Here is a 12,426-nt window from a genome sequence, read left to right as displayed (position 1 = left end):
ATACATCCAGTCCCTCCAGAACCTCGCTAACTAGTTCCTCACTAACCCTTGGCCTAGGTGCACCTCCCCTGGGGCCTGAGCGGGGCCTGGTGGGAGGCTGTTCCAGTCCCTGCTTAGGAAGATGGAGGCAAAGAAATCGTTAAATATGTTGGCTTTGTCGTCTGCTGTGACAACCAAATTTCCTAACGTGTCTTGCAGGGGCCCCACATTACCCAGAACCTTCTTTTTACCCCCTATGTATTTAAAGAAGGACTTCTCGTTGTCCTTAACCCAGGAAGCTAGTCCCAGTTCCATCTCTGCCTTGGCCTTCCTGACTGCCCCTCTGCATCCCCAAGCAACTGCAGTATAGTCATCCCTGGTGATGGCCCCTCCTTTCCATTGGGTGTGCACCTCCCTCTTAGCTAGGAGACATTCCCGGATGCTTTTGGTGAGCCATGGGGGCTTGTGTGCAAGGGAGCTGAACTAGGCCTTAGGGAAATGGATACCAATCCCTGCTGGCTCAGAGAGATCCTGGTGTGGGGATTGTGTGCCTTGCTAGGCTCTGTCACAGCAAACTCTGCTTCTGCACCAGCAAGTGGCACAGGCTAGCAGTGCCCGAGGTGGCGTGTATGCTGCATTGTACTTGCAAACTTGCTACAGCCATGTTGTTTTACTGTGGGCGGCAGGTCTGACAGGAACCCCACTGCACCACACATCTGCCCAACAAGAATCGTTCCCTACCCTGAAAACCCTGCAGCATAAACAAGCCAGAAGCAAAGGAGAGCAGAAAGAAATCATCTTCCTCCTCTTTGCTGGTGGTGAACTGAGGCAGAATCATATTCAGTCAGGGAAAGTCAGGTACCTAGAGGTTTGGTCTGCACTATGAAGTCCCACCTATGCAAGCTAGCAGTGGGAAAGGATCTCACATATCCCCAACCAGTTGTTCAAGGGGGTGATGTAGCAGGGCTTTCTGCTGTCATACGCTGCATCTGCGCTAGGGTGCTCTGCTGACAGAGCTGAAGGGGCAGCAACCCTGTAACACGGACCACCCCCAAGTAACTGGTCCAACCTCGCACCAGGATCTCTCTGAGCCAGCAGAGATTGGTATCCATTTCCCTAAGGCCTAGTCCAGCTACCTTGCCAACAAGACAATCCTTCCTCTGACCTGCTAAAAAACAAAGGGAAGCAGAAAGGAAGCATCCACCAGCAAGACAACCCTTCCTCTCTGACTTTTTCAGAGATAAGCGATGGCTGGGAGTGCTTGGGCCCAGGGCAGGAGCCCTTCCCTGAAGAGGCGTGCAGTGGCACAGGGGGACAGGTTGGGGCAAGCACAGCCACCAAGACTGGGCTCATTCCACCCATCCCTCTGGTCATGAGACTGACCCTGCTGGCTGGCAGGGGAGGGTCCATGACAGGATCTAGCAGCAGCAGCAGCAGAACTGCAAAGCATCTGCATCCTTTTCTTTCCAGCCAAGTGGTATGTGCAGTTGGCTGCCAGGTAGGGAGGATGGGGATGGGAGCCCAAAGAATATTCCTACTGTGCACTGGTGATGCATAGGGGGTGCTCACGGGTGCACTGCACCCTGAGATCAGCCGTGCACCCCCTGGAAGCACCATCTGCAGAACTGGAAGTGCACTTCTGGTTTTGCCGCTGGCTTGGTGATCAGCCACTGGGGGACCCCACCCCCCCGTTGGTGATCTGGTGCCCCCCCAGATTTGGGAGGCAGCAGTCGCCCATGCTACTGTGTACACATTTCACCTCCCTACATTTGCAGCTCCAGTCATGAGCAACTGCTGCCAATGCCCCTGGGTGGCTGGAGGCTGCAATTTGAGCGCTGAGCTGCACTGCACTGCTTCGGAGTTTCCAGTACATGACCAGCTTCTTTTTCTCAGGGGCTTTCCAACCATGCGTGTCCTAGCTCAGTGGGCTAGGCCTTGTATCAGCCCAGCAGGAGAAGCCAAGGGGCAGAGACAATAAACTGCTTCCCTGAAGTCTTAGAGCCTGTAACAGAACCTGAAACAAAACCACACCTGTCCAGGCTCGCACTCCAGCTGCAAAACCCCTCTTTATGTCTGTGTATCGCGTGCACGTGTGCATATGCTGGATCTGTCAAGGGTCTCCCCTGCAGTGGGCTGAACAGGGCTGATGGTCTTGGTCCTCTCTGCTTTTCTGACAATAAGGTTCAAGTTAGTGCCTGCTGCTTCTAGCTCCCCCTTCCTTGTCCCCCATCTGTGAGTGCTGCTGCTGTCTGAGCTCTGAGCTGGTGCTGCATGACTCTCACTCATCTGTTTATATTTGGGTTGTTAACATGTGAAAAGTCCTCAGAGGGACAGGTGGTGTGAGCAGCTGCAGGCAGCTTGGGCGGGCTCTGCAGCATACAACCAGACACCCAACAGCACCAAGCAAAAAGGTGAGAGCAGCAGAGTTCATGCCAGCAGCCTCCTGCTGATGCCTAGACCCAAGAGGGCATCTCCTCCTTGAGTACTTGTCCTCATGGCCAGACAGGTTACTAGCAGAGGCTGGCAGGTGTGGGCAGGATTAAAACTAACCTCACCCTTCCCAAGTCAGCCCACAGATGGGGACAGAGTGGGGCTGCCAGATAAGATCTCACACCCACTTGGGAGAGGGCACAGTGAACTGCATCCCTTGTTTGTCAAGGCCACGGAAAAGGGCAGCAATGACCCTCTCCTCCTACAGCTTTCACACCATCAGCCCCCTGGCAAAGGGACTGTCATTGCACCAGCTGTCACAGCGCTGGCAGCCGCACGTTGCTCAGTGAGACTGCTGCCCTGGGAGAGCCGCTTCCTGCAGCACATATCAGATGCTTTTCAAGTGGCTTTTTGTCAGTCACACAAAGCCTTTGTATTTCCCCTGCAACAAGGCTCCAGCAAGCAGCAGTGGTACCCAGGTGCACAACCAGCTTTGCTCCTTATGCTGTGGCTACTTGGAGGGCGAAGGTGTGTGTGGGACCCTGGATCACCCACCATGCTGAAGTCATAGAGCACCTAACTCCGGCTGCAGCTGGTTCAACCTGGCTCCTGGTTATGCACTGGCACAGAGACCTAGCTGACCCAGCAACGAGGTCCCATATCCAGGGCAACTCAACCTGTTGTATGGACAGTGCAGCTCACTGTGAGACTGTCCAACAAAATCAATCCTAGGGTCTGATCGCTGCAGATAGGACAGAAACTTGGGTTTTGTTGCCAGCCTTGTCACTGACCTGCTGCATAATTCACTCCACTGCTGTCTGTCTAGTCTCTTCAGAGTGTATGTCCTCCAGGGCTGGGGTTGTGCACACATGGAAAACACCTACTCTGCAACCAAGATCTGGCGCTAGCATACCATGCAGGCACTGTGCCCTACACAAAAATGGCTGTTTGAGTCCACTTGAGAAGCAGACTGAGTTCAAGTGGCCCTTAGCACGGGACACTGTCACAGCTACCCTACACTCTTGGTCTACTTGCAGAACCTGCAGAGATGGCTTTCAGCTGGTTAATGTAGGCACACAGGGCAGCAGTGCTAGCAGCTAACAAGCATAGCCCCGAACAGCCTGCATTGAAACCCATGCTGCAGAGACTTCACTGCGCTCAATAACCATGTCTCTATGTGCTGCCTTCACAACACCAACTGCAGCATAGGCAGCTCCATGGCATATCCACGCAGGGAATCAGTGCAGAAGAACCACTGTACTTTGAACTCACACTCTGGCCTACTCGGCACTAGCTGCCCCAAGACGACAAGCCCAGCCCCTTGTTTGCCCTGTGCTAGAAGCTGCCTTGGCTCTCTCATATCTCAGTTTGTTAAATAAAATGAGCTTAAATCTGTCAAGTGAACGGCTGCCAAGAGAACCTCACAAATCCGGCACAAGGGCAGAGGCAGCCACGAATGTGCACAGCAACAGTCACCACAAGCAGTGAGGCCTGCCCTGACCATCAGAGGTGCTCTCGCTGATGCTCAGTTACCTTTTCCATTCCCTGTTGACAAAGAGAGGGAAGTACACAATTTATAGTTGGCACCTGCCCATTTGGGCTCTAGAAGTGGATGAACATAGGAGGAACCACCTCCTAGACAGCCTAGAAGGAGCTTGGGTGGGGGGGCAGGACCCACAAGCACATACAAGTCCTGCCAAGCACGACAAACATGACCATATTCATGACATCCCACAGAGCAGCACATGTGGCTGTATGTGCCACTCTGTGGGGTAGATGTGCCAGGAGGATGGGAGATCAAGGAGAACTGCTGCATAAACAGCACCTTTGTAAAGTTAAAAACCTTTCAACACCCGGCCTGGAGTTTTCCAATAGCAGAGCAGCTTCAAAGCCCTTTCACTACCATATGAGCCACAGCCCCTCACTCATCACCAGCAGTTACTGAGCATAAGATAGGAGTGGAGTCTTACTATGTACTTTACCACTGCCAACAGATTCCTTTTGCTTTCAGTTGGCTGCAGAAGAGACCAGTCACAGATTTACACACCTGCTATAGATGCTACTACTGTAAAGCACAGAAACCCTTGCTGTGTGTGCAGACTGGAGTCACACTTAGTCAGCTGCTGTAAAAGAGGGGGAGGAGGTGCTAGCAAGGACTATACATCCACCAACACAGACGCTGCTCCAGCACAGGGACCTGATCCTACAGCAAGGGGTCTCGGTCCTGCCTCCAGAACTACCTGCGTTTCAGAACAGTCACACTGATGCCATTGGTCCCACCCCAGGCAACAGCAGCATCCAGAGCTGCGAGATGCAGCCGAGTTCATAACCTGACTCTGCAAAGAACTGCCCTCCCAGCAAGCCTCCCCACCACTTACCAAAGCCTCTGAAGAGCACTTGGAAATGTCCCATGAGGATAAATCAAAATGCAGCAGAAAAGTGACAAACCATACATCTTGGCGCTGGCTTGGGTCAATGCAAAAAAGTCAGGGCTCCAATCAAAGGTAACTCCAGCTCCCCAGACACCACATACTGACCAGTCATTTGTACACAGGCCTTGTGAGCCATTGATATGTGCTGTGCTGTATTTCCCAAAAGCAGAGAGGGCTGAGGACAGACCCAGGCTTACAGAGCATTTCCCCCAGACTAAAACACAGCTCCTTACACAGACTGTTGCTGGATTCTTCTTACATCCTGGGAAAGGAGGAAATGGCTGAAGAAGTTTCAAAGCAATGTTGGTGGAGACAAAGGCAACTTCCTGTCTGTGAAGCAGACGGCATGAAGGACAAGCCCACAGCAATGAACAACCTCCGTCTAGCAGAGGAGGACATAATATAAAACAGAGCACCTGAGGTTTACAGACCTGTACATCCCAACCTGCCTCTGCCCCACACCACACTCTGCCAGAAAGTCACCCAGTCCCTCTGGGCACAGAGGCACCATCCCAACCACCTCCCCTCTGCTGGCTTACCACTAACACCAGGCAAGACCTTGTGGGAAAGAAGCTCTAAAACAGGGAAGTTCAACCTCCAGCCCATGGGCCAGATCCAGCCTGTGAAGCTATGTCATCCAACCCCAATGGGGCTGGAAACTTAGGGGCAGGCAATGGGTAGAAATTAACACTGCCACTGTTCCCCCACAGCCAAATTTCCAAACCCTACAGACCAGATGTCATGACCCTGCATGCTGGCGCAAGGCCTGATCCAGCATGTGAGGCTGGAGCTAGGGCCCAGACAAGTGCACAGGGCTGGGCCCATGCGCTAAGATGGCCTTGTGCACTGGACTGGGCACACACACCAGATCTAACCCACAGACTGACCCTGCACCACTCATCTTGCCTGAATGGTTGGACACAGGAGACTGGTGGAGACCAAGGGATGGTGTTTGTCACTGGGCCCCACCCTCATTCAAGGATTTTTCTGAACAATCAAGACATGCTGGTCTCTAGGACCAATTGCTGATCAGTTCCTTAATGCATGCATTATGTGCTCAGCTGCCTCATCTCCAGATCTGGCCGGTTTTGCCAGCAGGATCACAACCAATCATGGGAACAACCCACATCTTCCTTCTCTCTCCTATCCCCACCTGCCAAAGAGCAGCAGCGACAGCAACCTCTGAGGTAGGACAGAGCCATTGAGACCATTTGTCGAGACCATCAAATAATAATTTACTGTGATTCGATCTGTGGCTTTGTACAGTGGCCAGGAGGGGAGGAGGCACAAGGAGGAGGGAAGGTGGGGGTGGAAAACACAGTCGTTTATTGTAGGCCTTGGTGAAGTTCGAAATAGTCCATGGGGAGGGTGGGGGGGGAGCAGGGTTCAAGCTACCCTCGTCGTTGTCCTCCTCCTCATCTCCCCTTTCCCCCAATCTCCTCCCCTGAATCCATTTGTTTCTTCTTTCGGTTCACCTCTTTCCTCGTGCTCTGCACAGCGCAAACCCCTCCAAGTCACGGCGTGGTCAGCTGAAACAGAAAGGGAGAGTGAGGCGGCTACAATCAGCAACTCTTCTCATCCCACTCGCTGAACCCTCCCTGGTACCTCCCATACAGGTAATTCAAAGAGGGAAAAGGCCCTTGGTGGGCAGGGGACCTTGGATGATTTGGCAAGACATTTGCTTATCTCCAAGGAACGAGAAAGTACCTTCTGCATAATGGCCTCAGACTGGGATCTGGGTACTTTACTCTCTTAGTTGCCTCTGTGGATAAGGGGTGTTTCATACCAATCTCTCTCATCAGCTCCTGTTTTGACCATAGCACAGGACCATCTCCAAGCACTGGACAAAGGTAGGTAGGTAATAAAGAATCATGGAAAAGCAGGGCTGGTGGGGACTTCCAAAGGTCATCTAGTCTAGTCATATCACTTTGTCTTGGGACTGTGCAGTGAACCAACAGCAGGGCCAGGAGCAGAACCCAGGTCTCTCAACTCCCAGACCTATGCCAGGAGCATCCAGATTTTCTCCCCACCACCCTTCATTTCCTGATATTTCTCCCTCTTTGCCCTTGACCATAGCCAGATGCTGCATCTGGGAGCCAAGACACCTAAATTCCTGCCTCTGCCACTGACCCTCCAGCATCTTGGGCCGGTCACCTTTCCTGCATTGGGCAGCTCTGCTGTCACCATGCAATTTCCTGAAGCATTTGGGAATCTTTCATCAGAAAAATATGCTCCTGTAGCAAAGCTGGATTGCATTTGCATTGCAGATTTAAACCAGGGGAAAACAGGCCCTGCTTTCCTGTGTAGAGAGCCAGCCAGCCAGGCACACACCCAACAGGGCTGAGTGGGTCCTGCGGTCCATCAGGCATGTACATTCTTGCTGTCAGCGCAGGGAGCTGGGAAAGGCTCTTCACTGCAAATGGTGAGTGTAAAATTCACGAGATGCTCAAAAAAACTCTCTCTCTTCCCTCTGCTTTTGGAAGCAGTGTCAATGTGACTGATGGACACCAGCCCCACTCTCTCGCTTTGGCAGCCAAGCACTGTCAGTGCAGGCATAGGATAACAGCAGCTTAAGGAGAGGTCTGGATTTATCTGTGTGCTTTCAGCTGAAAGTGATCACAGTCAGAGCAGGAAATGAGCCCCATGACTCACATCCCCATCCGGAGGAAACGCTCCTGGACATCTGGATTATCTGAACATCTGGAAACCTCCCGTAACAACAATAGCTGCACTAGGCACAGCTTAAGGATCAGCCCCAGTGGGAGATCCCGTCTGGCTCACCCGGGATCCACTCTCTCCTCAGCCAGGAACCCAGGGGTGGGGCGCTCACTTGTTTTTGTTTATAGAAAGCAAATGCAGCCAGGGGTTTTTGGAATGAGCTCTGCTGAATGCAGGGCCTTGCCAAATGCTTTGCTTCAAGATGCACTAGAGGAAAAACACCTACCATGTTTGAGCATCCACATGCTCAATCAACCCCTGGCAGCAATGTGCCTGTGAGTGGACAATTAAGGTTTTCCCTTGGGAAGTGAGCACTTGTGAAGGGAGGTACAGAGACCACAATGGTGCCTGGAGTCCTCTATTATCTAGAGAAGAGGCATATCCAAGGCGAGAGCAGTGCAAGTCCAGCATGTCCCCTTCCACTCCAAGGAGTCCAGCTCAGTCTCCTTGGCCCAGTTCCTGACTTCTGCTGATATGACCCCAAGAGAGGTCTCAGTCCCACCAGGCTCATGGTACAAGCAGCTGATAACCAGCCTCCCCTCACTACCGCCCAACATCAGATTGCACAAGGCAGCAGGGAGGCTAAGGGGGTTGCTATACATTACACATAGCACGTGTTTACCATGCTTGAACACTAGCATCCAAACAGGATAAACACAAGCTAAGCACTCTCACATCATAGTAAAGTTACACCTTTTTGAGAGAGAAATATCTCCCAGTTGCATTAACTAACATGTGGTGCCTTCACATGGGACTGCTCCAGAGCAGTTTGGAGCAATTCCAGTTCTGGGGCTAGGACCTGTAATCTGATGATTGTGGGTCCCAGTCCCAGGACCACAAGGGAGTCTTGAACTAGATCTGTTGGGTTCCTGGGCTGAGAGTGAAAAATCAGCTGATTTTCAGATCTCAACCTTGGGATCACACTGGTGTCTTGAACTGGCTCCTATATGGTCCCAGGGTTGAGATCACACAGGAGCCAGTTCAGTGCAATCCCACAGCTGGACCTGAAAAATCAGCTGATTTGGGGGTCTCAGCCCTGGGACTGTATTAGAGCCTGTTCAAGTCTCCAGTGTGGTACTACAATCTATATTTAGATCATAGTAAGCATTAACATGCAATTGCTCAGAAAAGTTTCTAAGTCACACTAATGCTTACTGTGATCTAAATATAACAAGTGCTAAGTGTAACGGGTAACAAAGCCCCAACTAATTATTCAGCTACCTCCCTTCACCTAAGATAAAGACACAAAGCTGGCCAGAGTCTGAAAGATGGCATCTTTAACCCTCATCAGGATACTGAATAGAGGCCAAGTGATTCCTCTGTGCCAATTTTGGACAGTTAATCAAGCATCCTAGCAGCTAAGGAGAACACCCTTCTGAGGAGCAACGAGTCAGACCAATCTGCTAACACATTTCAGCATAATGCACTGATGCACTGGAAAGGGACAGTCCCAGTCCTGCTCACCCCAGCTGCCCTGAGGACACCCCTAAATGAGGGTAAAGTGAGCTGTGCACTATGGCAGAGTGCTGGACTTCCTTCCCCTCTCTGACACTGGGGGAAGGGGCTGGAGAGAAGGCTGACAAAACTGAGAGGGAACTTCATCAGCATAAGGAGATGGCTGAAAAAAGACCAAGTCTCTTCCTTTGGCATTTTTGGGAAAGAATTATTTTTCCCCACAATTTCCTGAAAATGGGTTTTTTAATTATTATAATTATTTCATAACAGAAAAACAGGGGAAGGAATCCATAAAAAAATTACTGATTAAACCAAAGGCTAAACAAGCTTTACCAAAAACCCAACATTAAGAACCCCACTCACTGAGCTGATTTTTCATAAACAACAGAAAATGTTGGGGCGTAAGCAAAAGGTTCACAAGAAAATCTTTGTTTTCGATAAAAAGTTGTAGTGGGGCAGGGGAAGGAGAAGGAAGCTGGGAGGGTTGTTGTTTTTTCCATGAAAAAATGTTTTGATGAAATTATTTCATCCAGCTGTGTTTGCAGCCTGGTACACAGTCATAAAATCAAGAAATGTAGGACTGGAAGGTGTGAGATATGTGCATGTGTTGAATCTGCATGAGTGATTTTTAAGTTATTTTCTGTTGAATCTGCTAACGTGCATGCACATTTTTACTTTATGTTAACAACATATTCTGTGCCTGCCAGCCTGGTAGCACTCTTTCCCACAGTTGTGGCTGGAGCCATGTATTTGTGAAAGTCTTGGACAAACGTAACAAAAAGGACTTCAGGTGGTCATCTAGTCCAACCCCCTTCTCAGGATGGGATCATGCCTCTCTCAACCATCCTAGGAAAGTATCAGCACGTCCCTTCCCAGCATAGATGTGTTGAATATCTGCATGTGCAAATCGAAGGTTACTTTCTGTTACTTTCTATTGAATCTACCAGTACTAATGCATATATAATTTTGCCTGGTTTACAATATATCCTGTGCCTGCTCAGTCTGGCAGCACTCTTTCCCACAATAACATCTAACATGCCTATCCCTACCTCCTATCCTCTGCCATCAGGCATACACCTCTCCCTACCATGCAACTCACCTTGGTCATGAGATCACACATTTACAGTTCATGCAGCCCGGGCCACTTTCATCCGGAGGATTTAACTTGCGCAGCTTGTGCTGCCGGATCTCCCGCACTAAGGTATAGAAGGCATCTTCGACCCCCTGGAAGAGAGGCACAGTGGTTTGAGCAATGCCGGGCCATTCTGCAAGAGGAGGGTGGCGAGAGCACAGAACTGCCTGGCATGATTTGAGGGGGTCTAAATGCCAAGTAAGAGGGAGGAAGCCGAGCGGGGAAATCTCAGATGCATCCTGAGAATTGCTCCCTAATGTCAAGAGTGAGCAAACAGCCACTTGAGTACAGAGGCTCCATCTCAGCAAAAGAGACAGGCCCTCTCGCTAGACACTTCCTTAGAACAGGGAGGTAGCATGAGCTGGCAGAGGACACCGACCACCTCCTTTTCTACTACTAACTCTCTGGACCCAGAAACTGCCCAGGTGATGCCAGGCTCCATGTTTCTAGAGACAGCAGGACAATGAGGTTAGTGAAGTAATCAGAGTTCAGGCAGCTGTCCAGCATAACTACAGGGGTTTACACTAAGTCTTGTGGAAAGTGTCAGTTGGGGAAAACCTGGATGGGGCATTTAAACAAGGAAAATGTCAGCACTCTTCTGTTGAACATCCAGCCCCTTAGCACCCTTCCTCCCCCACTATGGCTACGTCCAGACAAGCGTGGCTGTGCAGTATATGGTGCTGCAGACATATCTGCAGCGCCACATACTGCACATTCACTTGTTCTCCATGCCACAAGGGAGCAGCATGGGGGATATCCACGGGTCAAAAAAACCCACGCATAAAAAAAATAAGTGGAGTGGTGCACACAGTGGCAGTATGCACTGCTCAAAACTAGAGCTGGGCTCCACACAGCAGAATTGCCACTGCTGCAGCCCTGGGAGACCCCCAGGACTCCAGGTAAGACTGCTGGGGAAGCCTACTGCTGGCCCTAGCCTCCCCTGCCCCACTCAGGGCAACATTCTGCATGCCAGAGTGCCTGTGGCACAGACATTCCCCACGGACAGCTTGGTTTCTCCCAGGGAACCAAACATCCACATGTATAGACACAGCCTCCAAGTGTACATAGCAGAGCAAGGGATCTAATCAACCTGGAGCCAAGAGCAAAAATATCTGGGCCTGTCTCACTGGTATCAAAGCACTTTCCAGTCAAGGGTTGTCAGCTATAGGTGCCTTCTAGCCCTTCTGCAATTACCCCTAGCAGGTGTTTTCTCTTTCCTCCTCCCCTCCAGGAAGACCAGCCCTGACTGAATTCCAATGGGGGAGCACGGCAGGAGCTACAGGAGTAAGGAGATTTAAGGATGAAGGAGGAATTTTACATGTAAAAGTGCCAGATGTTCATTAGTTCTACAGACTTTATGTATCCTGTTGCCCTTGTTACCTAAACCTTCCCTTTGGTGGTGGATATACACATGTCTGTATAATACATACGGACACACGCCCACTGTGCTCTCTGTCAACATGTCAGCAAATGGCCCAACAGACAGAACGGCCCAGGATGCAGCACAGAAGATGAACACAAGGAAACGGGATGAAGCATGCACTGGAAACAACATGCAGTCAATGTGCAGCTGGAACCAGCTTGGGACCCACCCAACCCTAGCATGTGGGTGGCCCTTCATTACTCCTTTGTAATCTTTCCGGTGAGCTTGACACTGGTGAGACATGCCAGATCCATAAACCTTGGAGAACAAAGCCTCCCTCTCAACAGGACAAGCTGCATCCTTGCAGCGCCTTATCAGTGCACCTAAGTAGGGGGATGGTTAGGAAGGCCAAGGCAGAGATGGAACAGGGGCTGGCTTCCTGGATTAAAGACAACAAGAAGTCCTTTTTTAAATACATAGGGAGTAGAAAGAAGGCCCCAGGAAATGTGGGGCCCTTGCAGGACAAAACGGGGAATCTGGTTGTCACGCCAGACGACAAAGCCAACATATTGAATAACTTCTTTGCCTCTGTCTTCCTCAGTAAGGACCAGAACTGCCACCTCCCTGCTGGGCCCCCTTTGGGCCCTGGGGGAGGCACACCTGGGCCTAGGGTGAGTGAGGATTTAGTTAGGGAGCTTCTGGAGGGGCTGGACATTTTTAAGTCAGCCGGCCTGGATGATCTTCACCCTAGAGTCCTAAAGGAACTGGCTGGGGTCATTGCAAGTCCCCTGGCACAGCTTTATGAACACTTGTGGTGCTCTGGAGAGGTGCCGGAGGACTGGAAGAGGGCCAATGTGGTTCCCATCTTCAAAAAGGGAAGGAAAGAGGACCTGGGGAACTACAGGCCAGTCAGCCTT

At 50.9% G+C, this 12,426-nt stretch overlaps 1 protein-coding gene across 4 annotated transcripts in view; it reads right to left on the bottom strand.

Moving 5' to 3' along the window:
* Positions 1–6,063: 6,063 nt before the first annotated feature.
* The window catches only part of HRAS (HRas proto-oncogene, GTPase), a 64,997-nt gene continuing 58,634 nt past the window's right edge, over positions 6,064–12,426 (bottom strand). For 3 of the 4 annotated variants that reach the window (XM_019519814.1, XM_019519815.1, XM_019519813.1), the window contains exons 5-6: positions 10,114–10,238; positions 6,260–6,370 (exon numbers count right to left, since the gene is read on the bottom strand). In XM_019519814.1, the coding sequence (XP_019375359.1) occupies positions 10,119–10,238 (120 nt within the window). In that variant the 3' untranslated portion in view covers positions 6,260–6,370; positions 10,114–10,118. Of the gene's footprint in view, positions 6,371–10,113; positions 10,239–12,426 lie in introns of all 4 variants that reach the window. The other variant, XM_019519816.1, reaches the window with a different exon arrangement.

This window comes from Gavialis gangeticus, unplaced genomic scaffold, assembly GCF_001723915.1.
Source record: "Gavialis gangeticus isolate Ggan-Ray unplaced genomic scaffold, GavGan_comp1, whole genome shotgun sequence".
Lineage (NCBI taxonomy): Eukaryota > Metazoa > Chordata > Crocodylia > Gavialidae > Gavialis > Gavialis gangeticus.
This window is presented reverse-complemented; position numbering and strand designations above follow the sequence as displayed.